This window comes from Hyla sarda, chromosome 10 (assembly GCF_029499605.1).
Source record: "Hyla sarda isolate aHylSar1 chromosome 10, aHylSar1.hap1, whole genome shotgun sequence".
In the NCBI taxonomy this organism is placed as follows: domain Eukaryota; kingdom Metazoa; phylum Chordata; class Amphibia; order Anura; family Hylidae; genus Hyla; species Hyla sarda.
In genome coordinates this window covers 22,693,342-22,721,048 of record NC_079198.1, presented here as the reverse complement: position 1 = coordinate 22,721,048, position 27,707 = coordinate 22,693,342, and the positions used below count along the sequence as shown (strand labels likewise).

Genomic DNA, 27,707 nt, shown 5'->3' with positions numbered 1-27,707 from the left:
ACCTAATTTACAAATCTGTTTAACTTTCTTGCACCAGTTGACAAAAAATTGTTTCCCACCAGAGTACCCCTCTAAGTGATCCACACCTTGCATAGAGCAATAAAACACAGGGATGGAAACACTGTTTGGTCTGTTCATTATTCCAGGATATAAGCTCAGAGGGTGAGATTTATCAAAAAGAGTGGTGCAGTTGCCCATGGCAACCAACAAGATTGCTTCTTTCATTTTTAAAGAGACATGTGAAAAATGAAAGAAGCTATCTGTTGCCATGGGCAACTGCACCACTAATCCTCTAGACCCATCTTGATAAACTCTGCCCCCCCCCCCCCCCTGCACACAAAACCATGCAGAATACAGCCAGGAGAGAGTCATTGCGGCCCTCACATTGGCAACGGTTACTCTTTTCTGGTCACATGATGTCTGATTTTGTGTGTAGGTTTTCTGAACCCACAATACATACCAGCATAAGGGACAGAGCGTATCTTTTCCTGTGTATCTCTCTATGTTATTGTGCTCTCAGCCAGGACAGCACAACTTAACTGACAGGTACTCCAGCATTACCACAGGAACTGATCTCCAGAACTGGGCCCCGGCTCTTCCTGCGACATGCATAGTCAATGGGAGTGCCAGAGATGCCGAGTACAGCACTCCCATAGACAATGCATGGAGAGAATGCTGACACACTGCTCCATGCAGCGGGGAGAGCCGGGGCCCCATCCTGGAGATTGTTGGGTTCCAACGGTAAGATTAGACACTTATTCCCTTATTAAAGGGGTACGCCGCTGCACACATCTTATCCCCTATCCAAAGCATGGGGGATAAGATGTTATTTCGCGGGGATCCCGCCGCTGGAGACCCACACGATCTCCGTGCTGGCACCCCGGTTGTTCGGGTCATAAACCAAACTCAGCTCCATGCCTGACGAATGTCGGTGCAGGCTGTGATGCCCCCTCCTTTCAAGTCTATCGTAGGAGGCGTGACGGCTCTGTACTAGCCACCACGCCCCCTCCCATAGACATGAATGGAGGGGATGTGACGTGACGACACGAATGGGGAAGCTGCAAGCTTCAATGTTCCGGACGCCGCAGCTGCCAGCCCGGAGATCGCGGGTGTCCTCAGCATTGGGACCCCCGCGATGTAACATCTTATCCTTTGGATAGGGCATAAGATGTTTGCAGCCAAATACCCCTTTAAGCATAGGAAAAAAGCTGACTCCTCAAGGCTATCCCAGTGAAATAAAATAGAGAAAATATTGTCTTATATGTAAAATCAACCTAATAGTCGTCAATAAACGATATGCTATATAAAATGACAACATTTATTCTAAAGAGACATACTGCAGTACAGTATGTATAGATATACAAATTTGATCGGTTGCACCCATCTTAACATTAATCAATAATATATAACTGCATAAAATACAATTTCTATTGCATATATTAATGTTATATAACAGGTATAACTGATTGCTTATTTGAGACCAGATATAGGAGTAAAGAATGAGGTACTTTCTTTGCACAAAGTAGTCTGTTTATGTCCGTATTAACTTTAGTGCACTTTCAATAGGTTCTCTGTTAGTTCCCTAGTAGCCCCAGTGTGTTTTGTAGTTTGTAGAGATATACCCATTTAATCCTTAGGGTATCCTCCCGTGCTTGATGGTGGTCAAAAGTAACTGCACATTATTCATACCAAGATGATGGCAGGTGTTACTCACCTTGGATGAAATATAAGTAACATCTCACATTATCATGGTATGATTAATCCTATGAACCTACAGAATAATAATAATGTGTCATTTTTACCAAAAAGTGCACTGCATGGAACCCCCCCAAAAGTTGACAAATTGCGTTTTTTTATTAAAATTTTGCCCCACAAATAATGTTCTTTTTTGGTTTTGCCAAGGTAAAATGAGTGATCTCGTTACAAAGAAAAATTGGTGGCGCCAAAAATGATCCCCAATATAGCACTAAAATCGGTCTGTGGTGGAAAATTAAAAAGGTTATGGCTTTTAGAAGGCAGGGATTAAAAAAAGAAAGAGCAAAAATGAAAAATCTACTGTCCCAGCATCTGGAACATTTAGTTCCGAATGCTGGGTGCGGGCTGCGAGGGTCATGATGTCATGGCCACGCCCCCTCAATGCCAGTCAATGGAAGGGGGCGTGATGGCCGCCACTCCCATAGACTTACTTTGAGGGAGCGTGGTGTGACGTCACAAGGGGCGTGGCCATGACGTCACGACCCCTGCAGCCGCACCCTGCGTTCAGAACCCAGCGTTCGTTGCACAGTGCACACTACAGAATTTCAGCAACAGATATTCCACAGCTAAAATTCTGCAGCTAAAAGAATCCGCTCCAAAGACATTGCCCTCTGTGGGGACGGCAATGTCTGCACGGTCCTAGATCGGTGCACCTGGATTCTTCAGTCGTAAGGAGTTCCTCCAGAAATTCCGTAGTGTGAACATAGTCTAATAGTTTTTCTCTGTGTCAGTAACACTCCTGGTTTTGTCTAAAAATAAAGACTTAAATTCCTTTTGTGAACCAAGCTGCTGGGACCCCAGCAATCTCCAGGCCGGCACCCCAACGCTCTCAACATTTATGTTTAGGACATCGGGTCTGGGCGGCCGTGGTCTTGATGTCACGCCAAACCCCCTCCATTCATGTCTATGGTAGGGGATGTGAAGGTTGTGGCCACTTGAACCTCCTTTGGACATAGCTAGGGGGCAGAGTACCCCTTTAATAGTGATGTTTACCTCATCTTTGGGAGTTAGAGGCAGATGACTACTGGAGCTCCCACAGGGTCAAATTTGCCATTCACCTCTTTGGGGATGTTCAGTCGTTCCTCTCCTTTTCGGAGATGCAAACTAGACATCATGTCCCACAGAGTGCATTCTTTAGGTATCTTCAGATGCGACATGCAGTACAGGCACAATCTGGCTCCCTGGCAGTTACCCCGGCGTAGAGTAGAGATGCTCATGGGCACCACTGACCTTTCTGAACCTCTTACGCTTGCAGCTGCTTTTTTAAGTGGGTTGGGGATGTGCCCCTGCTGTTGGATGAGCAATGGAAGGAGGTGGAGCAAACATACTACTCCACGGTGGTTAGTGCCTGTAATGTCAGCGCCCCGGCAAGACATGCTGACCGTGAGTGCTCTCCTCTCATGTCCCCACTACTGGCGGGGCTGGGATTCGCATCGCGGGACATGCCCGCATGCGAGTTACAGCCCGTCGCTCACCTCCCTGGTCTTCCGTGTTTTCAGTCCTGCCACACGTGCCACCGCCTCCTAGGGTGCATGCGCAATGGAGCTCTTACATTTAAAGGGCAAGTACACCCTTAATTAGTGAATTCACCTGCACCTTCTGTTATAGGTATCAGTTCCTCCCATGACTCCCGGACAGATCTTTGTTGCTCCAGTGCCCGAGTGAAAGCATTCTGTGTTCCAGTGTTCCTGTTTTCCGTGTACCTGATCCTTGTTCCATGACCTGACCCTTCTACTGTTCCGCCTGCCCTGACCTTCAGCTATCCTGACCACATCTTGTCTTTAACCTTCTGTATTACACTTCATCCCAGCAACCTGTGTGGACGAGTCGTGCCAGGGGTAGCGATCTGGGTGCCTCCTGCCACAGCAAGACCAAACCACTTTGCGGCAGGCTCTGGTGAAAACCAGTGGCACCTTAGATTCTGCTCCCAGGCAAGGCTCACGTCAACATCCACACAGGCCCAGGGGATCTACAACCTGCCGTAACCCTTACAGTGCCAGGGACATGCTGATCGCGGTTAATCCTACATTTATACTACACTCCGATGAAGCTGAAACAAATGGGGGTGTCTCCTTCAGATCGTTGCTTCTGGTATCGGTGAGAGGAGGGTACCTTTCTCCACCATGCTGTGTGGAGTTGTGCCTGTGTTATCCCTTTTTAGAGAGAAGGGATACAGTTTCTGTGGAATCACTTAGACTTGCCTTTCCTCCTAGTCCCTGTGGTTTGCCTGTTGGGAATCATTAATAGGGTAGTGTCGGGTTCTCATGGGCGTCTCTTGACTAGATTCCTGCTACTATGTGCTCGAAAGTTAATCATCATGGCTTGGAAAGACACTTCCCCCCCCCCCCCTTTTCTCCCTGGATAAGTCAATAAATATCGCAGAAGAAAATGCTCCAGGAAGTTCTGGTCTCTGGATACCCTGGTTGGTCCTGGAGGCCTCGACCGTCTCCCCTGAGAGGATGTCGCAGTCTGAGTAGGGCTTCTTCTGGTTATTTTTGAAGCAACAGCAGGGGGGGGATGGCTCTGGAGAATGAACGATGTGTGTATTTGTTTGTATGTGTGTTGTGGGGCCAGTTTTCCTCTGGGAGTTACCTTCATATAAGAAAGGGCAAGGGACTTTTCATAGTATTCAGAATATTGGCCAGACTAGATTGGCCAAATGGCTCTTATTGGCCGACACTGTAAGAGCAGTGTCTCTTTAAATTTCCTGTTTGTTTTCTGTGTTAGGTTGCTGTGGTTACACCCTGACCTATCGTGGTTCTATCTCACCCACCAGAAACCTGATGTAACCACACCTGTTTAGTTGGCTATTTAGGCCTTCACTGGTTAAGGCACCTTTGCCAATGACAGAAGATTTTTTCTGTAGCTAGCGTTCTGTATTGTATTCTGCTTTCTTCTGTTAATTTGTTTGTCTCCCTCTGTATTGTTAAGTATGTGTTTACCTTTTGTATTTCCTGACGATTCCCTGACCTGTGACTGAGTATTTTTGTACTTTGTTATTTTGACTCCAACGTCCCAGCACGTAGATAGTCAGGGACCGTCTTTGTGGTTGTGGATGCATCAGTTAGGGCGAATACGCAATAGGAAGGGACAGGAGTTCTGAGCGAGTGCAGGACTTCCCCTTTTCCCTGCCCATGCATGAAAGACACATTCTATGTTTACCAAAAGTTATGTTGTAATATGTCACTGAAGATCAACTTTCTACACTCTCATCTCAAAGTCTTTCCAAGCAATTGTGATGCTTTGAGTGACAAACACGGAGAGCCCTTCCTTCAATCCTCAGAAGTTCATTAGAACTTCAAATGCAGCAATTCACTGAGAAATGAGAGCAGACTGGTTTCCCTAAGCACACCAAACAACATTTATGTGAACAAAATGGCTTCTCTAGGAACAAAATATAGTCTACTCAGTGTTGCCAACCTGTATTTGTAAGAAAATTAAAAACGACTAACTTTATAGTATATTGCTCTATCATAAAAATTCATAAAATGAAATCCTGTATTTTAAGAGAATGAGAGCTAACTAAACGTTTTAAACATCATACTCATTTATTTCACATCAAAATAATCAGAAATTTTGAGTATAGACCAGTGTTATCAATAATAATAATAATAATATTTTGTTTCTGTCTGACAGTGTTCAAATAGAAAGAATGGAATTATAGTAGGAAACAGCACCGAGAAGGCTTCAAAAATAAAAATGCGAATAAGTGAAATCTTCAATCAGATAGACCAGAGGATACCTAAAGTAACTTTTATTGATAAAGACAATACAACAAGTGCTACAAACAGCAAAGTGTTCATTAAAAAACCCCAAAACAGTTATTGTGTCGGGGATCAATTAACTGTACAGGTTGATGTGTATGATTATCTGGGAAAGAGGAAATCCTATGGAGGAGACTATCTCAGAGGAAGAATTTCCAACCCAGATAAGAGAGCCGGATCTTCAGGGAGAATTGAAGATCTTAACAATGGAACATATCATATTCATTTCACCTTATTTTGGGAAGGTAAAGTTATGGTGACTGTATTTCTTATGCACCCAAGTGAAGTTGTCTCTGCTCTCTGGAAGTCAAGGAATAGTTGGTACGGCCAAGCAGATTACGAAGGAAAATTCACAAGTAAAGATAAAGAAATAGTGACAGAGTGCGGATTTGCTTTTGATAAAAAGGAAGAACTTTGTGAATATGCTGACCACGAGGATGACGAATACTTTTATTGTGTTAAGCCTCAGAATTTAAACTGTGGTACACTTACTGAGCTTAAAAGTACGAAAACGTATGCTTCACAGCTGTCTAAACTGGAAAATAGTCTCCTTACAAGGTATGTGTTCTGATAAATAATTGTTTTGTTAGCACATTAACCCCTTCCAGATCAGGCTTATTTTGTTCTCCAGTTATGAAAAACTTTTAAATGGGTCCAAATTCTGCGATCCTCGCAATCTTCAGAATGGAGCCTCTTACTTCTGAGCGCATCGGGCACCCCACTTTTGAGGCAAACTGGTCTCGAAAGGTGGGAGCTGGAGCATTCAGTGCTATGAGACAGGCCTCATGCTGGAGATGGGTCCCAGAGGTCAGGCCTTCTGTAAAGGCATAGGTTTGTGCCAAAATTTGGGACACTTTTGGCTTTTGGTTCAGTAAATTGGGATTCATATCTGAAACACCATTTTTTTTACAGCACTATCCAATTTTCCTGAATGAGGCAACCAAAAAAAAAATATTTGCAATGTTTTTGCACAAGCAATAAATTTTACATTTTGGCATAATTTATATCAAAACAGACTGCAGACTGCAGGATCTGACCACACTGGATTTGTTTGTAGTCGATGGGGGAAATTGATCAAAACCTGTGTAGAGGATGAGTGGTGCAGTTTCCAATCAGATTGCTTATTTTATTTTTCACAGGTCTCTTTAAAAAAGAAAGAAGCAATCTGGTTGCCATGGGCAACTGCACCCCTCTGTATTATCTCACCCTATAGCCACAAAACACAAAGAAAAGGTCTGTATAGGAACTGGCACAAAAATGTAGGATATTTTTCATAAAGACTATTTGAAAGACTATTTGAAAATGTATTGGAGCCTGATGTATAGTTTAGATGTTACTCGTCTGTATTGTCCTTTGTATTAGCATAAGTAGAAGTTTTGGAAGCTGTTGTCAAATTATTTGTAAATATATATTTGCTAAAAGTAACACTCTGTTTTTCACTTAGGTCAGATGTCAGAGTAGAAATACCAGTAAATATATCAGCAATTGATGTCATTTTCTGTAATGGTAATAATGGTAAGTATACGTAACATATCTTCCTGTTTAGGCCATAGCATTAAATAGATGAGGTGTGAAATAAGATATTGTTTCTCAAACATGTATATAAAAGCTCTTGACTGCCAGCACAAACCTATGAAGGTAGAATGAATGTCAGGTGACAGATAACATCCAATCTGAAGATGTCCCGGAGGAGCAGGCAAAAGATTCCTTGTTGTAGGCGCTCTCAACCGCAGCAGGAGTCTTGATGTGGAGGCAAGATGGAGGTGCGTATCCACAGCGAATAACCGAAACGGACAGGTAAGTAAATAAAACGAGGTGCGCTATTACATTTAAAAGTGAACGGACTATGCGTTACGAGGGGCTTGACCTCCTCCAGCCCCTTGTAATGACGGGGGGCAGGGCTTTGTTGACTCAATTTACATATTCATTGTCTGTGACTCCACATCCTAGTGAAGTGGAGTCACAAAGCCCCACCCCCTGCACGCGATTCACTGAATTCAGCCGAGGATCTTCTGGGGGACATATCTCAGGACCTGCTGGACATATATAAGTAAGTGACCCCTCGTTGGACTCCTGTTCATCCACACCATAACCCAGTGTATTGAGTTTAGTGTGGTTGAACAGGCTGACAGTTTTCCTTTAAGTGGCTACAGCTCCCAGTATGATCTAAGCTGTGTGTTAGATGCCTGTTGTTTTGCATGATTTCAGCAGACAAAAAAAATCCTGACATTCAGAGTTTTTTTCTCTATTGAAGTCCCGTCATTTTAGCATAATCAGCTAACTAAGCTCCCACACTGAACTATGAATGCTGATATGAACATAGCCTTGCAATTACATTAACGGCTTTATATACTTTTTAAAACATGTTTTTATATTTATTTTACACTTTTTAAGTCCTCATAGGGGACTTTTAAATGATCATTACTATCAGCAATCCTTTTGTACAGCCTGACTCTAGCGTATAAAGAAGAGAAAACATAGATCAGCTCACTGAATCTGGATGTAACAATTAGTTATGAGTGGCATTGGCCATATTCGAATTCGCGATATTTCGCAAATATATAGATGAATTTTCGTCCTATATTTGCGAATTTTGCGTATTCGTTATATTGGCATGTGCGCATATTGGCATATGCGAATATTCGCATATATGAGTATACGCATATGCGAATATGCGCATTGCGAATATGCGCATATGCAAAAAAAGTGAATATTCGTAATTTCGAATATATAGCGAATATATTCGCGAATTTGCATTATTCGTGATATAAATTTGAAATGCAAATAGTCGCGCCCAACACTAATAACAATGAGTACTTGATACCTTGATACATCTTCTTCCAGTAAACATGATCCACCGGTGTCTTCTTTTACTCCCACATTCACAACCCCATTCAGCCGTAATTTTGATCAAATAATATTAAGACATTTTCTTGTGTTATCGCAAGATGATATACTAGTCAAGTTGCTGGCTGGTGTGTTGCTAAAAGGGCAAAATCCCTGGGCAGCATTTTGTCACCCAGTGATTTTCCAGTGGATAAACCGGTCTCCACGTGGTTACATACTATTGGGAACCACAAGTGTAGTCGTCCCCGATGCAACATGTGTACTTTAATGTTGACCTCATGCCAGGTGACATCTGCGGCCACGGGGGTAACATACCATGTAAAGTTTCATAAATTGCGATAGTGAACATGTTGTATATTGTGTCACTTGTCGAGAATGTAATCGACAGTACATAGGTTGCACAGGCCGTAAACTCAAGAGACGCATCCATGAACATCTGCGGTGCAATAATGTGTTTTCCAGCCGTTCTATGTCAGGCCTTACGAGGCATATATTTGAAAAACATGAAGGAAACAGCAATAATTTATATGTACAAGGCATTGAAAAAGCTTCCTCCCCGAAACAAGGAGGTGACTGGGCACATGCCCTGTTCACCAAGGAGGCTTTCTGGATCCTGACAATGGAGACTAGGGCTCCCTCAGGTCTAAACTATAGAAATGATTTAATATACTTCTATTGATATGGTATCTTTTTCACTTTTTCATGTTTTTATTCATGCTTCCATTTTTCCCTTTTTTTACCTTTTGTGTAGTAAGCATTTATTTTGGATGGTATTCACATTTGTCTGGTTAAGCGTGCGTTTTTGTGTAATTTTGTTACATAATTGATTTGCTTTGTACTTTAGGTTAATATTTAAAGATCCGCATAACTATCTGCAAGCCAGCAGTACATCTCACCATATTAATTAGACAGTATGTACAATTATTCAAGTTTTATTGTGCAGATTACGGATTAGTGGAATAATTCCCTGTTATGTTCTTTTGCACGCGTTGCCTTGTAATGGTAATCATTGTATGGATATGTTCCCCCCATTTCTTGGCCTTATATGAAGGGTGTTATACATTTGATGACTATCTATTATATGCATGCAAATAGGGAGGATTTATGAAATGTCTTTCTAACAGCGTGCTAGTATGTGGACAAAAAAGCTATATACCTAGGATACATTGCTCACTAGTGTTGCTCGCGAATATTCGCAATTCAAATTTTATTCGCGAATATCGCATATTCGCGAATTCGCGAATATAGCGCTATATATTCGTAATTACGAATATTCTTTTTTTTTGTTGTTGTTGTTTTTTCACAGTGCACATCACAGTGATCATCCCTCTCTGCTTCCAGCTTATGTGGTGTAAGAAGGCTCTAATACTACTGTGTGAGACTGGTGTGCGAATTTTCGCATATGCGAAACTTTACATATGCGAATTTTCGCTTATGCTAACTTCTGTATATACAAATTTTCACATATGTAAATTTTCGCGCATACGAATATTCGCATATGCGAAAATAAAACTGGAATATTACGAATATGCGAATATTTGCGAATATGACGAATATTCGTCTATATATTCGCGAATATTCGCGAATTCGAATATGGCCTATGCCGCTCAACACTATTGCTCACATGTTTCGGTAAACTTATCTATATTTTATCTTTTCATTTTTCACCTGTTTTTTTCTGCATGTAACTTGTATGTCTCATGGAGTCGGCAAGACAAACTGCACTCACTTGTATGAAGCTCAGGACGTGTTTCACATTATGCGTTAGCTATATGCTGTACTGTTTCCCGATAACGTACATCTTACAATATACTGGTTGCGAAATAGCTGATGCAAGTTTATAGATGCATATGTTTTGCTCTATGCGGTTGCTCTTCCAAGACATATAATGTTTTGTGCACCTAATATCTAGGATAATTTTTTTGTGCACAAGCTTTTTGTTACATGATGTTGTGATTTGTGCATACCTGAATATGTCTAATATGGAAGAACTATTGTCAGTATTCATTTGGACTGTCCTGTCGCACGAATTGCCTAACACAGATTATCTGACTGTGAAAAGAGCTGCATATTGAGAAGTCTCTGTGTTATTTTTTTTTCGTGTGTTTGTGATATCTACATTTTTTTAGGTTTTCCTGTTATGCGTGTCTTTTGGTATTTGCAGATCATATTTTTGGCCTTTTTTCATATTGTGCGGAAAGTAGCAAACATGTATAATAACGCATTCAGCCCCTGCACATGTGTGTTTTTTGGTATATGTAAACCATATGTTTAGCATTTTTTCACACTGTGTGGCATACAGAATATTTATGGCCATTCAGCCTTCAACACTCTGCAATTATAATGGCAACAAAGAAGGTGTGAGTGTGAATTGGATTACCACTATGCCACACCTGTCCATTGAACCTGACATCTGAAGGGTCACAACGTCAGTTCCGGTTTGGAATGCCAGTTGGCGTACCTGGAATGGGGGCTGTGTCATTTGTGCCTGTGAACTTAAACCCCTCATGGACATGGAGAAAGGAAAGAGACATTTGGTTACAATTTATACTTTGACCCCCCCACTAAGTTCTGATGAGCCCCCCAAACCCACCAGCACCTCCATTTTGCCTATAGATGCCATGATGGGCATTCATCACGGAATCTATATGGTTAATGGAGGACATCAGCATGATCGCTGATGTCTGCCATTAGCGATAATTTCCTGGCTGCTAATATCAGCTAGAACTCGTCCGCTTTGAAGCGAACGCACATCCTGCCCTCGCTTAATAGCTGTACTATGCTGTGTGCAAAGAACCTTGTTGCAGTGCTGTACATTTACAGTGCATGTCCTTAAGCAGTAAAAATTCAATTCCTCCACACCCCCACATTTTGGGTTATTAAATTAATTTATAGGATTCTAATGTCAGGAGGGGAACCTGCATGGACGATCTGCCATATACTGAGGCCACCAACTGGGTGACAATCCCTACACTGGACTAAGTGCTCAGGGATACAGCCAAGCCAGATCAATACCAATCAGGCACTGAAAAGACAAAATCAAAGTCCTAAAAGGAAAAACCAGAAAGCAGGCCAAAGGGTCAACACCAAGAGAGCCATGAGTACAAAATCAGAACCAGGGGCAGAACAACAAATAGGCAACCAGAAGAGTAACATCAGGTCTAAAGAGAAATGTCAGGTTTAAATTGGCAGGCAGAATCAGGGTGAGGAAACAAGGAAAACAGTCAGGATCCAGGGAAAGCTGAGTACTACATAAATGCTATGATTGGCCTGGCATGCCAGTCTCTCTTGATTTGTCCCACTTCTCCTGCCCAGGAGCAAGGAAGCAACTGGCAACTAGGGAACGCCATGTGGCAAAAGACAGGAGTGGCACAGGGGACCGAAAAGGAAGTAGCACCATATTGGCCAAGGAAGTTCCTGACAATTCTGCCATCTGCCCATTAAATGGGTGTTCTGGGCTAATAGGATTGATGGCCTATTCTCAGGATAGACCATCAGCTGCTGATTTGGCAGGGTGCACCCCACCGATAACCTGTCCAGCATCCGCACTACAAAGTAAATATGACGGAAAAGTTGGCTCTGTTTACAACATAGTGGCCAGGCCTTGTAACTGCGGCTTAGCTCTTATTCAACTGCTTTTATGCCCACTAGCTCATAGTGCAGATGCTGAACAGATGATTCGTGAGGGGGTTGATCATTTGTGGCCTATTTTATAAAAAAAAAAAAATGTAATAAAAAAAACTTCAGTTTGACACTTTTACATTCATAAATGTTTTAATATATTTATTATTAAGCAGATACTATGTAAGTGAAATGTATGCCTTTGCCTCTGTGATTCACATATAATTCTAAATGGAAATATTACTTGTTTCTTTTATCTACAAAAGGTTTAAGTTCAGAGAAGAAAGAACACTGCAAAACAGGAATGGGCTTAGAATATCCCAGTGGACATGTCATGGAGGAAATATGGTACCCGAAAGGATGCACAATGAAAACCTATCACAGTATGGAGGAACTGAATGCATGTATGAAGGGAAAGTTTATTTACATGTTTGGAGATTCGACAACGCTTCAGTGGATGAAATATTTTGAAAACAAGTTAAAAAGTGAGTATCGAAAACTACAATGCAACATAAGACTCTATTTACATCGGCACTGTTGCTACATAAGGAACTGTTCACACTGCATTGTGGCTAAAAAAAATCTGTTCACATCTGCACTGTTAATCCCTTAAAGTGACCACACTGGCCAGAGTGTGCGTGCTGTGGGGGTTGGCCACATCCCCTTTGTGCCATCATGCCACTCCTTCTTAACCCCTTAAGGACCCAGCCCATTTTCACCTTAAATGGCCACTATCACCAAAACTATATTTTTAACCGCTTAATGACGCAGGGTATTTTCCGTTTTTGCATTTTAATTTTTTTCTCATCACCTCCTAAAAATCATAACTCGTTAAATTTTGCACCTAAAAATCCATATTATGGCTTATTTTTTGCGCCAACAATTCTACTTTGCTGTGACATTAGTCATTTTACCCAAAAATCCACAGCGAAACGGGGAAAAAAAATCATTGTGCGAGAAAAATGTAAGAAAAAATGCCATTTTGTAAATTTTAGGGGCTTCCGTTTCTACGCAGTGCATTTTCCGGTAAAAATGACACCTTATCATTATTCTGTAGGTCCATATGGTTAAAATGATACCCTACTTATATAGGTTTGATGTTGTGGTACTTCTGGAAAAAATCATAACTACATGCAGGAAAATTTAAACATTTAAAAATGTCCTCTTCTGACCCCTATAACTTTTTTATTTTTCTGCATATGGGGATGTATGAGGGCTCATTTTTTGCGCCGTGTTTATCGGTATCATTTTTGTTTTGATTGGACTTTTTGATTGCTTTTAATTCACTTTTTTATGGTATAAAAAGTTACCAAAAATACGGAATTTTTTTACGTGTACGCCATAGACCGTGCGGTTTATTTAACAATATGTGAATGTGTAAAGAGAAGGCTAGCTAGGCTACTGCAGATTTATGCGGATGGTCAGCACTGATGGGGGTTAACTCCTACGATCTTAACCCCTTAACGACGCAGGACGTATATTTACGTCCTGCGCCGTCTTCCGCGATATGAAGCGGGATCGCGCCGAGATCCCGCATCATATCGCATCGGTCCCGGCGCTCATCAACGGCCGGGACCCGCGGCTAATACCACACATCACCGATCGCGGCGATGTGCGGTATTAACCCTTTAGAAGCGGCGGTCAAAGCTGACCGCCGCTTCTAAAGTGAAAGTGAAAGTGACCCGGCTGCTCAGTCGGGCTGTTCGGGACCGCCGCGGTGAAATCGCGGCGTCCCAAACAGCTGACTGGACACCTCGAGGGCCCTTACCTGCCTCCTCGGTGTCCGATCGGTGAATGACTGCTCCGTGCCTGAGATCCAGGCAGGAGCAGTCAAGCGCCGATAACGCTGATCACAGGCGTGTTAATACACGCCAGTGATCAGCATAGGAGATCAGTGTGTGCAGTGTTATAGGTCCCTATGGGACCTATAACACTGCAAAAAAAATGTTAAAAAAAAGTGTTAATAAAGGTCATTTAACTCCTTCCCTAATAAAAGTTTGAATCACCTCCCTTTTCCCATAAAAAAAATAAAACAGTGTAAAAAAATAAAATAAATAAACATATGTGGTAAAAATAAAAAAGTTATAGGGGTCAGAAGATGACATTTTTAAACGTATAAATTTTCCTGCATGTAGTTATGATTTTTTCCTGAAGTGCGACAAAATCAAACCTATATAAGTAGGGTATCATTTTAACCGTATGGACCTACAGAATAATGATAAGGTGTAATTTTTACCGATATATGCACTGCGTAGAAACTGCGTTTTTTCTTCGATTTTGTCGCACAATGATTTTTTTTCCGTTTCGCCGTGCATTTTTGGGTAAAATGACTAATGTCACTGCAAAGTAGAATTGGCGACGCAAAAAATAAGCCACAATATGGATTTATAGGTGGAAAATTGAAAGGGTTATGATTTTTAAAAGGTAAAGAGGAAAAAACGAAAGTGCAAAAACAGAAAAACCCTGAGTCCTTAAGGGGTTAAGCAAAGTGGTGCTATACGTCAGGTGTCTCTCAAGTGATGTATACAATCTCAATAGAAGAAAAGACGTAGCAACTCACCAATCGCTTGAATGTCTTTATTGTGGTAACTTCAGTTAAATCACAACAGACAGCGGGATCGTGTGGGTGCTGGCGTGGGTGAGGGAGCGGGTGGGTGTGGCTAGACGACAGCACTGTTTCACGTCATCTGACGCTTCATCTGACGACCGGATGAAGCGTCAGATGACGTGAAAAAGAGCTGTTGTCTAGCCACACCCACCCACGCCAGCACCCGCACGATCCCGCTGTCTGTTGTGATCTACCTGAAGTTACCACAATAAAGACATTCATGCGATTGGTGAGTTGCTACATCTTTTCTTCTATTGAGATTGTATTAATTAACAATATATTTTTATAGTTCGGACATTTACGCACGCGGCGATACCACATATGTTTATTTTTATTTACACAGTTTTTTTCTTGGGGAAAAGGGGGTTGATTCTGACTTTTATTATGGAAGGGGTCAAATAATCTTTATTGACACTTCATTTTCACATTTTCTTTTTTTTTGCAGTGTTATAGCTCCCATAGGGGAGCACGCACTGATCTTCTACACTAATCACTGCCAGTCAATAGCCTGGCATTGATCAGTGTTATCACCGCTCGACTGCTCCTGCCTGGATCTCAGGCACGGAGCAGTCATTCGGCGATCGGACAGCAAGGAGGCAGGTAGGGACCCTCCTGCTCTCATGCAAGCTGTTCGGGACACCGCAATTTCATTGTGGCGGTCCCGAACAGCTCCACTGAGTTAACCGGCAAAGTTTACTTTCACTTTAGACTAGGCGATCAACTGTGATGGCCGCGTCTGAAGGGTTAATACCGGACATCACCAAAAAACTGCTCCTATAAAAGTGGCCACAAGGGGTCCTCATAAAATTTCCCTCACCTGTTACTATGGTCTTTCCGAGGTTAGCAACATCAGCGTCTCAGTCGGAATATAGGAAGTGAGGGGGAGGCTTTATAAGCCTGTGTGCGCTCCCTGTGTGAAGATCTCCAATAAAGATGAGCGAATCGAATCTGATGAATCCCAATTCCTTACCAATTTCATGAAAAATTCTATTTGCATCGAATGCGAATATCACCGCGATTCTATTGCGTGAATCGTTTAATTAAACTCCATTTAGTGCGGTCCAGGCTCCAGGACATCTAAAATGGCGGATCCACATGTGACGACATGGGGCAAGGAACTCTGGGAAGGCGAGAACAAGGGTAGGCGGGATGACCCTGAATCACATGCAGGATGCAGCCTATAATCATATAATCGGCAGCCAAATTCTGGCTAGTCACTTCATCCTTTCACTGCAGAGAGATAGGACAGCACTGTGTGTTACACTGACAAGCTTTTTTCAGCAGCGTTTCACTTCCTAGTCATGTCAGCGTTCTGGTGGACAGAGAGCAGTGCATTTTTCACAAAAAAGACTTTTTACTGCAGCCATTAACCTCCCAGTCACTTTCTACAGCAGAGTATTACAGAGAGGGGCAGAGAGCTGTGAGTTGTCTCATACATTTGAACAAGCTGGCTCAGCTTGAGAAGCCTTAGCAGAGGATGGAGGAATCATTTTTCAGCGCAACTGTGTGTCTTTGTCCCACAACAAATGGTCTGCTGGTTATACTAGTCTGTAGACGGTATGATACCCAGCAGTCCATTCCTAATAGTCTTTGAGAGAGTGCAATTTTGGGTTTAGTACACAGCGACTGTGTGCTGCAGCACTGTTATGTACTGCTTGTGTTGTACAAAAATATGTTTTTTAAGCGTACTGTAGCGCATTTTTCTGCCCTCATAAGTGCATACCACATACCTGCATCTAAGTAGTGTACTATTATGTACCTGTTAATCTGTCAAGGGCCTAGATACTGTGAAAGGACAGGCAAAAGTAATCACTGGCTGGTGTTTCACTCCAACACGTTTTTTAAGCGTACTGTAGCGCATTTTTCTGCCCTAATAAGTGCATACCACATACCTACATCTAAGTAGTGTACTATTGTGTAGCTGTTAATCTGTCAAGGGCCTAGATACTGTGAATGGACAGCCAAAAGTACACACCTGCTGCTGTTCTAGACAAATACTGTTTTAGGCATAGTGAAGCGTATTGTACCCCTCTCATATATGCACTAAGTATGTCAGGCAGAAAAGTGCCAGGATGTGCACAGAGGAGTGACAGAGGCCTAAATTCATCAGACGCAGGCAGAGGTCACAGAAGACTAGGGGCGAGTGGCAGCAGGAGTCGCAGCGAGAGGCCTGAGCTCCCGGTATCAGCTAGCGGTCGTGTCTCGACCAGCAACCCATCTGCCGTGATTGATTGGATAACACGGTCATCCACTTCATCACAAGTGACATCTGACACCCCTAGTCAACTGTCGATGGGTTCCTCAGACACAATGCTCAGTTAGCATGGCTCGGGAGCAGTCCCTGTCCTCCCATTGCCTCTGTCCTATGCTGTTCCCTCCACTAAAGAAATATCTTATGCTGTGGGTTCAGCTCCATCATTTAGTGAGGACGATCTAGAGGACAGTCAGCAGCTACTGCTCAGCCAAGAAGTGGAGGAGACATCTGCCGCTTCCTCTGCTAGGCGGGCAAGTAGTGATGAGGAGAGTGACGTGGGAGGTGGTGTTGCCAGCCTTCAGGGTCCTTAAGCAGACACTGTTGAGGAACCTGAGGAAGACATCAGTGACATGCAGACACTTGTTGGTGATGAAGCCGATCGCAATTGGGAGCTGGGTGCAGAAAGGGCTTCATCATCATCAGAAGAAGGTTGCAGGTTGCCTGTGAGGCAGCAGCTGAGCCAGCAAGGTGGTAGCATGATTGGCAGTCAGCATGGTGGCAGAAGTGGAAATTCATGCCAAACATGCCTGGGAGAGACCACCTGCTTTGCGGCAGCCTACCTTCTTGGGAGGTAGTGGAATAGGGGTTCTCACGGTCACGGTCACATGAGCCCTACATGAGCCCTACATCTCATGGTCACACTGTGGGGGCTGAACTGGAGGAGGAGGGGGAGGAGGGGAAGGGGCACAGTGGAGCACAGTTTAGGTTTCATGAGAGGAGGTGACAGGAGAGGAGGTGTAGGAGCAGCCAGAGGAGCTAGAGGGTTATGAGGAAGACAAGACAGAGTACCCAGACACACCGTGGCAGTATGCAGTGTAGATGGAGCCAGGGAGTCCCTCCGAGTCACTTGCACAAATGGCATGATGTATGCTCACTTGTTTGAGTAGTGACCGCCGAATTGTCACCATTCAGTAGCGGGATGACTTCTGGCTCTCCACTTTATTGGACCCTCGCTACACCCACTGAGAGGGAGGACAAACTGAACGACTACAGAGACATCCTACGTAGTCGACCTACAGAGTTGACCGATGCCTATCTGCACCATTGTCCATCCTCTCGCAGGTCTGAAACGGGGTCTTCCTGCACTCACCTTCCACTGCCATGGCTGCTGGGGAGGGGTGGGGTGGCAGAAGCAGTACCAGCTCCATCAGCAGCAGCCTGAGTCTACAGTCACTGATGAGTAGCTTTCTTCACCCGCATAGTGAAGCAACTCATCAGCACCAGATAGACCTTGAGCAGGACCTGAACCAGCAGGTGGTGGCATACCTTGACATGCCCACGCCGACACGTCTTGAAGATCCGCTGGACTTCTGGGCAGCCAAACTTGATTTGTGGCCACAACTAGCAGAGTTTGCCCTGGAAAAGCTGTCCTGCCCGGTCAGTAGTGTGCCATCAGAGCAGATGTTTAGTGCATTGGGGGCCATAGTCACCCCAAAGAAAACTCGTCTGTCCACAAAAAATGTGGAGAGACTGACCTTTGTGACGATGAATCAGGCATGGATCAGCCAGGATTTCAACCCACCAATGCCTGATGCATCAGAGTAGATTGACCATTGGGCACCACCAACACAAATATGGATAGTGCCAAACAGATTTAAGGCGCTACTCCCCAGTTACAAACATTCCTCCGCATCAGACCTTTTTTTCACCCACCTTTGTCACCGTGTACTGGTATTGCCACCCACCGCACCACTCTGTCACTGGGTAACTTTCAGGACTCCTGATGCTGCTTCTGCCACCTCCAGGCTGTCTCATTCTGTTACCATATGGTCTCCTCATGCTTCTGCCACCTCCAGGCTGTGTCATTCAGCCACTATATGGTCTCCTCGTGTTGCCTCCACCTCCCCGATGTGTCATTAAACCACTATATGTTCTACTCATGCTGCCGCCAACTCTAGGCTGTGCTATTGAGCCACTATTTGTTCTCCTAATGCTGCCGCCATCTCCAGGCTATGCCATTCAGCCACTATATGGTCTCCTCATGCTGCCGCCACCTCCACGCTGTGTCATTCAGCCACTATATGTTCTACTTATGCTGCCGCCAACTCAAGGCTGTGCCATTCAGCCACTATATGTTCTACTCATGCTGCCACCAACTACAGGCTGTGCCATTCAGCCACTATATGGTCTTCTCATCTGCCACCAACTCCAGGCTGTGCCATTCAGCCACAATATGTTCTACTCATGCTGCCGCCAACTACAGGATGTGCCAGTCAGCCACTATATGGTCTCCTCATCTGCCGCCAACTCCAAGCTGTGCCATTCAGCCACTATATGTTCTACTCATGCTGCCACCAACTCCAGGCTGTGCCAGTCAGCCACTATATGTTCTACTCATGCTGCCACCAACTACAGGCTGTGCCAGTCAGCCACTATATGGTCTCCTCATCTGCCGCCAACTCCAAGCTGTGCCATTCAGCCACTATATGTTCTACTCATGCTGCCACCAACTCCAGGCTGTGCCAGTCAGCCACTATATGGTCTCCTCATCTGCCGCCAACTCCAAGCTGTGCCAGTCAGCCACTATATGGTCTCCTCATCTGCCGCCAACTCCAAGCTGTGCCATTCAGCCACTATATGTTCTCATCATACTGCTGCCCTCCAGGCTGTGCCATTCAGCCACTATATGGTCTCCTCATGCTGCCACCATCTTCAGGCTTTTCCCTGAGGGGATTTATTCCCCAAGTAGGTTTGTTTTGTGTGTATATATAGTGGCCCAGAGACCCCTAGGGGAGTTTTTTGTGGTGTTTATGAGTTAAATGAGTAGTACTGAATACTATCTCATTATTTTCCCCATCCAGAAATGTCTGTTTTTTTGTCACAGCCCATGAATGCTGATACACTTCTAACAGAAGCGACACACGTTTTTTCAGTCGTTAATTTACCTCTTAACCAAATCGATATTTAGCAAGCATTTAAAACTTTAACTAAAACGTGCAAATTATACATTCGTACATGGTGGGAAGTGTCTAGTTTAGACACATACGCTCAACAGAAATTGGTATACAGGGGCTTGAGGTCCCCTTTGATACCTAGCACACATAGAGAGGACGAAAACTCTCTGAGAGGGTGGGAGAACTTGCAAACTGAGAATTCACTTAGATTAATCAACTATCTGCTGGAATACGGAAAAAAAACATCTGCAAAAAATATCCCGCCAACTCAATACTGAGATAAAACAAATACAAAGTTTTGCCACCAATCCAGAATATATTCCCCTAGAACATAAATTGCAAAAACATTTTGAAGTATTCAAAAGTGAAATAAAAGAAAGAAAACATCAAAAAGTACATTAGGGACTACACTGATTTTGCCACTGGAAGGGTTTATACCTATATATATAGAAAAGCATTATAATCCCAAAATACCTAATAGACCAGTCCACACTAATTCTAGATCTGAATCAGATACATCTGGTACGGAATATTTCTCAGATTATAGCAACGAGTTAAGTGTGAAAAGAAAGTACAAAAGACCAAACAACATTAAGGATAACAAGCCGCAAACAACCATATTACAAAAAGACAGGTGAAACAAAAAGTAACTCTCAGAATACTTCAACATGTGGCCAGTATGGTGTTTTTGGGGCCTCTGGATCATTGGTTACCTCTCTAAATACAGTGGCGAAATACCCCCCTTACAAATGAGTCAAGGAGGGCCGAATTTGAACCAAATGAGGAGACCTATGAATATAACACCCTTGACACAACCAAACATGTCTTTTTTAGGGGGAATAGTGAACCCAATGACCCACCTAGATACCACTTTTGAAATTGATAGTAATGTTATCACCACACACGATGATATTATGCAAATGTTTTATTTATCTAGTTACACATTGACTCAGGCGGAAAGGAGTTTGCTGAAGAAAGAACTATCTTTCACAGCCAACCCACAATTTCACGAATTTGATTGAATAAAAGATGTTAATTTATTTGTACGCAAATTGGCACTTGTCAAATGGCAGAAGAGTCCCCACAGAGATGAGGAGAGACAACTACAGCAGGATACAGCCACCGTTAACATTCTTCAATCCCTATTAGATGAAGCTGAAGGAGAGGAATCCATGGAAGTGGCCCCTCTCAGTAATTTAAAGCCACAATCCAAAATGTATCCCTCTCTATCACAGTATAGTTACTTTACAGAGGTCTGGACGCAGACACTGATACTTTCAAAATAAAAAATACAGCTGTGCACAGTGATTGAGAATTTTAACCCCTTAAGGACACAGGACGTAAATGTAGGTACATTTACGTCCTGTGCATAACTGCGGGCATCGGAGCGATGCCCGTGTCATGCGCGGCTGATCCCACCGGCAATGGCCGACGCCCACGATCTCGTGGGCCTCCGCCATTAACCCCTCAGGTGCCGGGATCAATACAGATCCCGGCATCTGCGGCAGTGCGCGATTTCAATGAACGATCGGATCGCCCACAGCGCTGCTGCGGGGATCCGATCATTCAGAACGCCGCACGGAGGTCCCCTCACCTTCCTCCTCCCGGCGTCTTCTGCTCTGGTCTGAGATCGAGCAGACCAGAACAGAAGATAGCCGATAACACTGATCTGTTCTATGTCCTATACATAGAACAGATAAGTATTAGCAATCATGGTATTGCTATGAATAGTCCCCTATGGGGACTATTCAAGTGTAAAAAAAAAATGTTAAAAAAATGTAAAAGTAAAAGCAAAAAAAAAAAGTGAAAAATACCCTCCCCCAATAATAAAGTAAAACGTCTGTTTTTTTATATTTTACCCCCAAAAAGCGTAAAAAATAAATTTAATAGACATATTTGGTATCAACGCGTGCGTAAATGTCCGAACTATTAAAATAAAATGTTAATGATCCGTACGGTGAACGGCGTGAACGTAAAAAAAAAAAGTCCAAAATTGCTACTTTTTTTAATACATTTTATTTAAAAAAATTATAAAAAATGTATTAAAAGTTTTTTATATGCAGATGTGGTATCAAAAAAAAGTACAGATCATGACGCAAAAAATGAGCCCCCATACCGCCGCTTATACGGAAAAAAAAAAAAGTTAGAGGTCATCAAAATAAAGGGATTATAAACGTACTAATTTGGTTAAAAAGTTTGTGATTTTTTTAAAGCACAACAATAATAGAAAAGTATGTAATAATGGGTATCATTTTAATCGTATTGACCCTCAGAATAAAGAACACACATCATTTTTACCATAAATTGTACGGCGTGAAAACAAAACCTTCCAAAATTAGCAAAATTGCGTTTTTCTTTTTAATTTCCCCACAAAAATAGTGTTTTTTGGTTGCACCATACATTTTATGATATAATAAGTTATGTCATTACAAAGGACAACTGGTCACGCAAAAAACAAGCCCTCATACTAGTCTGTGGATGAAAATATAAAAGAGTTATGATTTTTAGAAGGCGAGGAGGAAAAAATGAAAACGTAAAAATTTAATTGTCTGAGTCCTTAAGGCCAAAATGGGCTGAGTCCTTAAGGGGTTAAAGCACCACTGCCATCTAGTGGCTAAAATGCAAAAAATTTAACACATTGATATTTTAATTGAGGAAATAAAAGTTACATTTTAGTTTTATAGGGGTTCTTTAGTCAGGGTTTTCCCTGAGGGGATTTATTCCCCAAGTAGGTTTGTTGTATATATAAGGTGGCCCAGAGACCCCTAGGAGAGTTTTTTGTGGTGTTTATCTCCAGGCTGTGTCATCAAAGGGGTACTCCGGTACTAAGACATCTTATCCCCTATCCAAAGGATAGGGGATAAGATGCCTGATCACGGGGGTCCCGCCACCACATTGTCACATCACGGCCCCGCCCCCTTGTGATGTCACGCTCCGCCCTGTCAATGCAAGCCTATGGGAGGGGGCATGACAGCTGTGTCATTCAGTCACTATTTGGTTTACTCATGCTGCTGGGCCTGGGACATTACCTAAAAAGTTTTATGGTAGCACTAGCTACCATAAATCTTCAATTTAAATGAGAAAATTCATCTTTTAATCTTAGGGATTGTGAAGCCCTATTGTCTCCTCATGCTGCCGCCTGCTCTAGACTGTGTCATTCAGCCACTATATGGTTTACTGATGCTGCTGGGCCTGGGAAATTACCTAAAAACTTTTTGTGGTAGAACTAGCTACCATAAATCTTCAATTCCAGGCTGTGTCATTCAGCCACTATATGGTCTCCTCTTGCTGTCGCCAATTCCAGGCTGTATCATTCTGCCAGATTATGGTCTCCTCATGCTACTGCCACCTCTAGGCTCTAAAACAAGAAACAAAGGCACTCCATGTGGAGTATCACACATGCTGGGGTGGAAGGGGAATCTGAGGGGGTACAGGTGGTTACAAACTCCGGTTGTGTACCGACATACATAACAATGGACAGCACATAATAAATATCGGAAGTTCCAGTCTGCAGCCTTCCTGATAAGACTTGAAAAGCAAAGCAAAACTTCTGGCGTAGGTGCGGTGACTTGAGATAAAATTCTTTATTAACCAAGATGCAACGCTTTTCACTGCAAAGGCGCAGCTTTCTCAGGCAGTGAAACATGTTGCATTGGTTAATAAAGAATTTTATCTCAAGTCACCACACCTGCATTGTGTCCGTTCCGGTCAGCACCATGCAAATTCCTGCTACCCCTGAAGTTTTGCTTCGCTTTTTACCTGTAGGCCCTGTCACTGTGCCGCCATGTGACTCCTTGTTAGATTGGGTTTTGTGGTCATACAATATTAGTTCAAAGTAAACACTGGAACATTAAACTTGGGAATCTAATAGCAATCTTAAATTTTAAAAAAAAATCGATGTAATCTTTTCAAGACTGAGGCCCTATGGTCGTCGATGTCATATTATCGCAAGAATCCAATTAAACAGCTTGGAGCGATAATAATATACTGATTAAATGAAACTTTCACAGTCAGCGGGGCGCTGAGAGGCAGGGGCTGGAACAGGTGGTATCTCGCCTGGGGGAGGACAGCCAGCTCGATGCTCACAGAATGGGTAATCAAAAAAATTAAATAAATTCTAATTAAATTAAATAAAAATTACATACAAAATCTGCCACATCCAGATGCTCTGCGACAGTGATTCTAATTGCAATGCCTGTAATCTGCATGTCATACTGAATAACAGTATTATTTCACTAACACAGCACACTTCCTATGCGTGTTAGGACAAGGCAAAGTGTTCTACACACCTATATAGCCTCTCTGTAGGCCAGAAATAGCTGTTTTTAATAGCGATTCTCCGCAAATAAATTTGGACCGAGCCAAATTTTTTCGGAAAATTCGGCGAGTCAGCCAAATCAAATTTTTTTGAAATTTGCTCATCTCTAATTCAAACCTTTTGTCATTGTGGCATTAATTCCCTTTATATATTTAACTTTATTTCTTAGTGTTTCCACAGGTTACCTTCATTATTTTTTTGCTGCTTCTAATTATTAATAATTATTAATATTTATTCTTTTTACCATGCCCTGGGACTCATTGAAAATGCACTGAGCACTTATGCCTCGTGCCTGCCCACTCCGAGCTCGGAGCGAGGTATGAACAGAAAGGACTGTATTCATAGACCTTTAAGCACGGGACCCGCTTTCTAGCGACGCGTCCCTCGCAACCACCCGCTCTCCTCTTCACACGCTGTATTTGTTTATGCTGTCATCTGCTGATCAAGCCTAACTTGCAGCTACGCCGGACTTAAACCCATAGGAAATCACCATCCATTTCAACCATATGTATTTATATCTGTCAAGATTCCTTCTCCTGTCCTGTTCTAGTTAATATACATCTACTTTCCGTACAAATATATCCTCATATGTCCGTTTTCTCTGTTATGCAACTTTGATCTCTGACCTTGCCACCATTTTGTTTTTTTTATCAGTAAGCATACATAAAGCCCACATCTGTTGGTATATTTTATGTACCTTATGAATCTGAAGAAGGGGTTTGTTTTACCCCAATACGCGTTATTGCTGTATCAAATAAACAAAAAATCTTATCTTCACGTCCTTGACCTGGTTGTGCTAATTTCCTGGATACCTGAGCGCCTGTTTGAAGGTTATTTTCTTCCTTGCCTACAAAATGTATATTCATTTGGACACTCTGTATACACAGTGGGGGAGATTTATCAAAAACTGTGCAGAGGAAGAGTGGTGCAGTTGCCCATAGCAACCAATCAGATTGCTTCTTTCATTTTCCACAGGCCTCTTTAGAGGCCTGTGGAAAATGAAAGAAGCGATCTGATTGGTTGCTATGGGCAACTGCACCACTCTTCCTCTGCACAGGTTTTGATAAATCTCCCCCAGTGTGTGTGTGTGTGTGTGTGTATATATATATATATATATATATATATATATATATATATATATATATAAAATATATATTTATTTATTTATTAACACAGATAAAGGTAAATAATAATAATGATATATATAATAATAATATAATAAATTAGTCAGAAGAGAGGTTCCTACCTCATAGTTCACAAGAAATCTCTCTCAGCAAGACTGGTGCCTGATCAGAAATGCAGTTCTGGGATATTAAATACAGAACTGACAAGAACTATACAGTCCCACTGACTTACTAACCACTTGTAGTAGTTTTGGAAAGATTTGGTGCAGTTCTGTGGAAAAAAATCCACAGATTTTGCTGCTGTACCTGTGAGCACATCTGTATCTGACCTCATGTGAAACATCGTGAGGTAAATACTGAGTGGGCGGAGCTTCACCTGAGGGGAGACCCCGCCCCCAATCAGGACATCACCTGGAGCAGTAATTGTATGCACAGTCATGTGTTCACTTACCTTTCAGACAAAACTAGGAGGCTTCGCCTGTACCCATCAGCTATAGCTAGGTGGCTGTGTCCTGAAGAGACATTTCAGTCAGATCTTTTCTTTTAGGCTGGGTTCACACTACGTTTTCTCCCATACGGGAGCGCATACGGCAGGGGGGAGCTAAAATCTCGCGCTCCCGTATGTCACCGTATGCGCTCCCGTATGTCATTCATTTCAATGAGCCGGCCGGAGTGAAACGTTCGGTCCGGTCGGCTCATTTTTGCACCGTATGCGCTTTTACAACCGGACCTAAAACCGTGGTTGACCACAGTTTTAGGTCCGGTTGTAAAAGCGCATACGGTTTAAAAATGAGCCGACCGGACCGAACGTTTCACTCCGGCCGGCTCATTGAAATGAATGACATACGGGAGCGCATACGGTGACATACGGGAGCGCGAGATTTTAGCTCCCCCCTGCCGTATGCGCTCCCGTATGGGAGAAAACGTAGTGTGAACCCAGCCTAACAAAGGTTAGTAAAGGCAGACTGCATGGGTAGGTGCTGGATTTATATTCACTTGTGACTACAGGACTGAATAAAACACCTGGATTCAGTGATTAAGAGGTCTTTCCCAATACTTTTGTCAGTTTAGTGTATCTTATTAGAGATTAGTGCTATGCTCACACAGGCGAATGTCTGCACGGAAAATTTCAGTGCAGACATTTCCCCGACAGTGGAGCGCCAGGAGAACATGCCGGCACTAGGACAGCTCGGAAATGTGCTGTCTTATAGATGGCGGTGCATTTCCATGCTGACTCCACAGAAAGAATAGACATGTCCATTTTTTTCTGTGGACACTGTAATTAGAATTTTCGAGCCAGAAACAAATGGCGGGGAAATTCTGCTGTGTGAACAGTGCAGCAGAATCCCATTAATATTACTGAGACTCTGGTGCTGCGGAATCTCCAAGCGAAATTCTAATGTGGAATTCCGCACGGAAACTCTATTGTGTGTGCATAAACTTACCCGTCTTTCTCCTCTCATCAGGATGCTTTCCTGCTCCCTCCTCCTAATCTTTCATCAGGGAAATAAGGGGGAGTTGTGGTGGGGGGTGCTTGTAGAGAGCCAGAAAAAAAGAGACTGCAAAGAGAGTACACGAGTTTACTGTGAGTCAGTGGCGTACCTAGAGTATTTGGCACCAATAGAGTATTTGGATCCAATATTTGGCACATTGGGTGTGGTATTACAAGTTTGATAATATTAGCTCATTCCAGGAATGTCTCCCTAAGATTTTCACCAACCCATAAGTTTACCTGGGGGAAGCATTCATAGGACATGCTGGACTCTTGTGGTCAGCCATTTGAATGGGAAATATCATGGCTCCTTTACTAAATTCACCAGAAAGCCACGATAAGGACATTACCACACCCGATACGTGTTAAAGTATTTGAACTCTAGTATGCCAACATTTTTCAAAGATTTTAATTCTTGAAGCTTCTTCTTGGATTTTATTTGAATTGTTTTATATTACCTACAGCATGGCAGGTATTATCAGAAGGGAACTGAATTGCCAGCACTTCTAAATGTATGGTACATTGGTTTAGGGAATACCTTAGTCACTACTGTCAGGCTAAGTTTCCACTTGTTTTTTTTTCTTTCACAAAAAAAGGAAAAAAACGCCAACACATTTTCCTGCGTTTTGGCATTTTTTTCTGCCATTTTTTCTTAGCCATTTGCCTTTGTGTGGAAACTGTATGTTTAGCCCTTTTGCTAGTTTCCCTGCAGGCTTTTTTAAAGAATTTTGTTGGGTACCAAGAAAAAAAAAACAAGAATGCAGTAGGGATGGAAAAAATTGTAGTTAATGAAATTTATATTTTTAGATTGAAATTTTTCTTAATTTTCCGACAATATTAAAAATGTATAAGGGGGCATTTAATTATAATAATGTATTTTTTATTTATTCATTTTGTGAACCTTTTTATTCATAATGTATTTTAATTATGTATTTTTATAAAGTGTTTGTGTTTTTAATTTTTTTTTTTTACTTTATTCTCTTTATTTTATTTATTGTTTAGGTACCACAACTACTCCCAGCACTCTGCA

At 42.6% G+C, this 27,707-nt stretch overlaps 1 protein-coding gene across 1 annotated transcript in view; it reads left to right on the top strand.

Annotated features, from left to right (window-relative positions):
• LOC130294325 (uncharacterized) overlaps positions 1 to 27,707 on the top strand; it is a 309,439-nt gene that overhangs the window by 139,414 nt on the left and 142,318 nt on the right. The window contains exons 9-11 of the mRNA XM_056543944.1: positions 5,392 to 6,077; positions 6,964 to 7,034; positions 12,254 to 12,472. Coding sequence (XP_056399919.1) covers positions 5,392 to 6,077; positions 6,964 to 7,034; positions 12,254 to 12,472 — 976 coding nt within the window. The remainder of the gene's footprint in view (positions 1 to 5,391; positions 6,078 to 6,963; positions 7,035 to 12,253; positions 12,473 to 27,707) is intronic.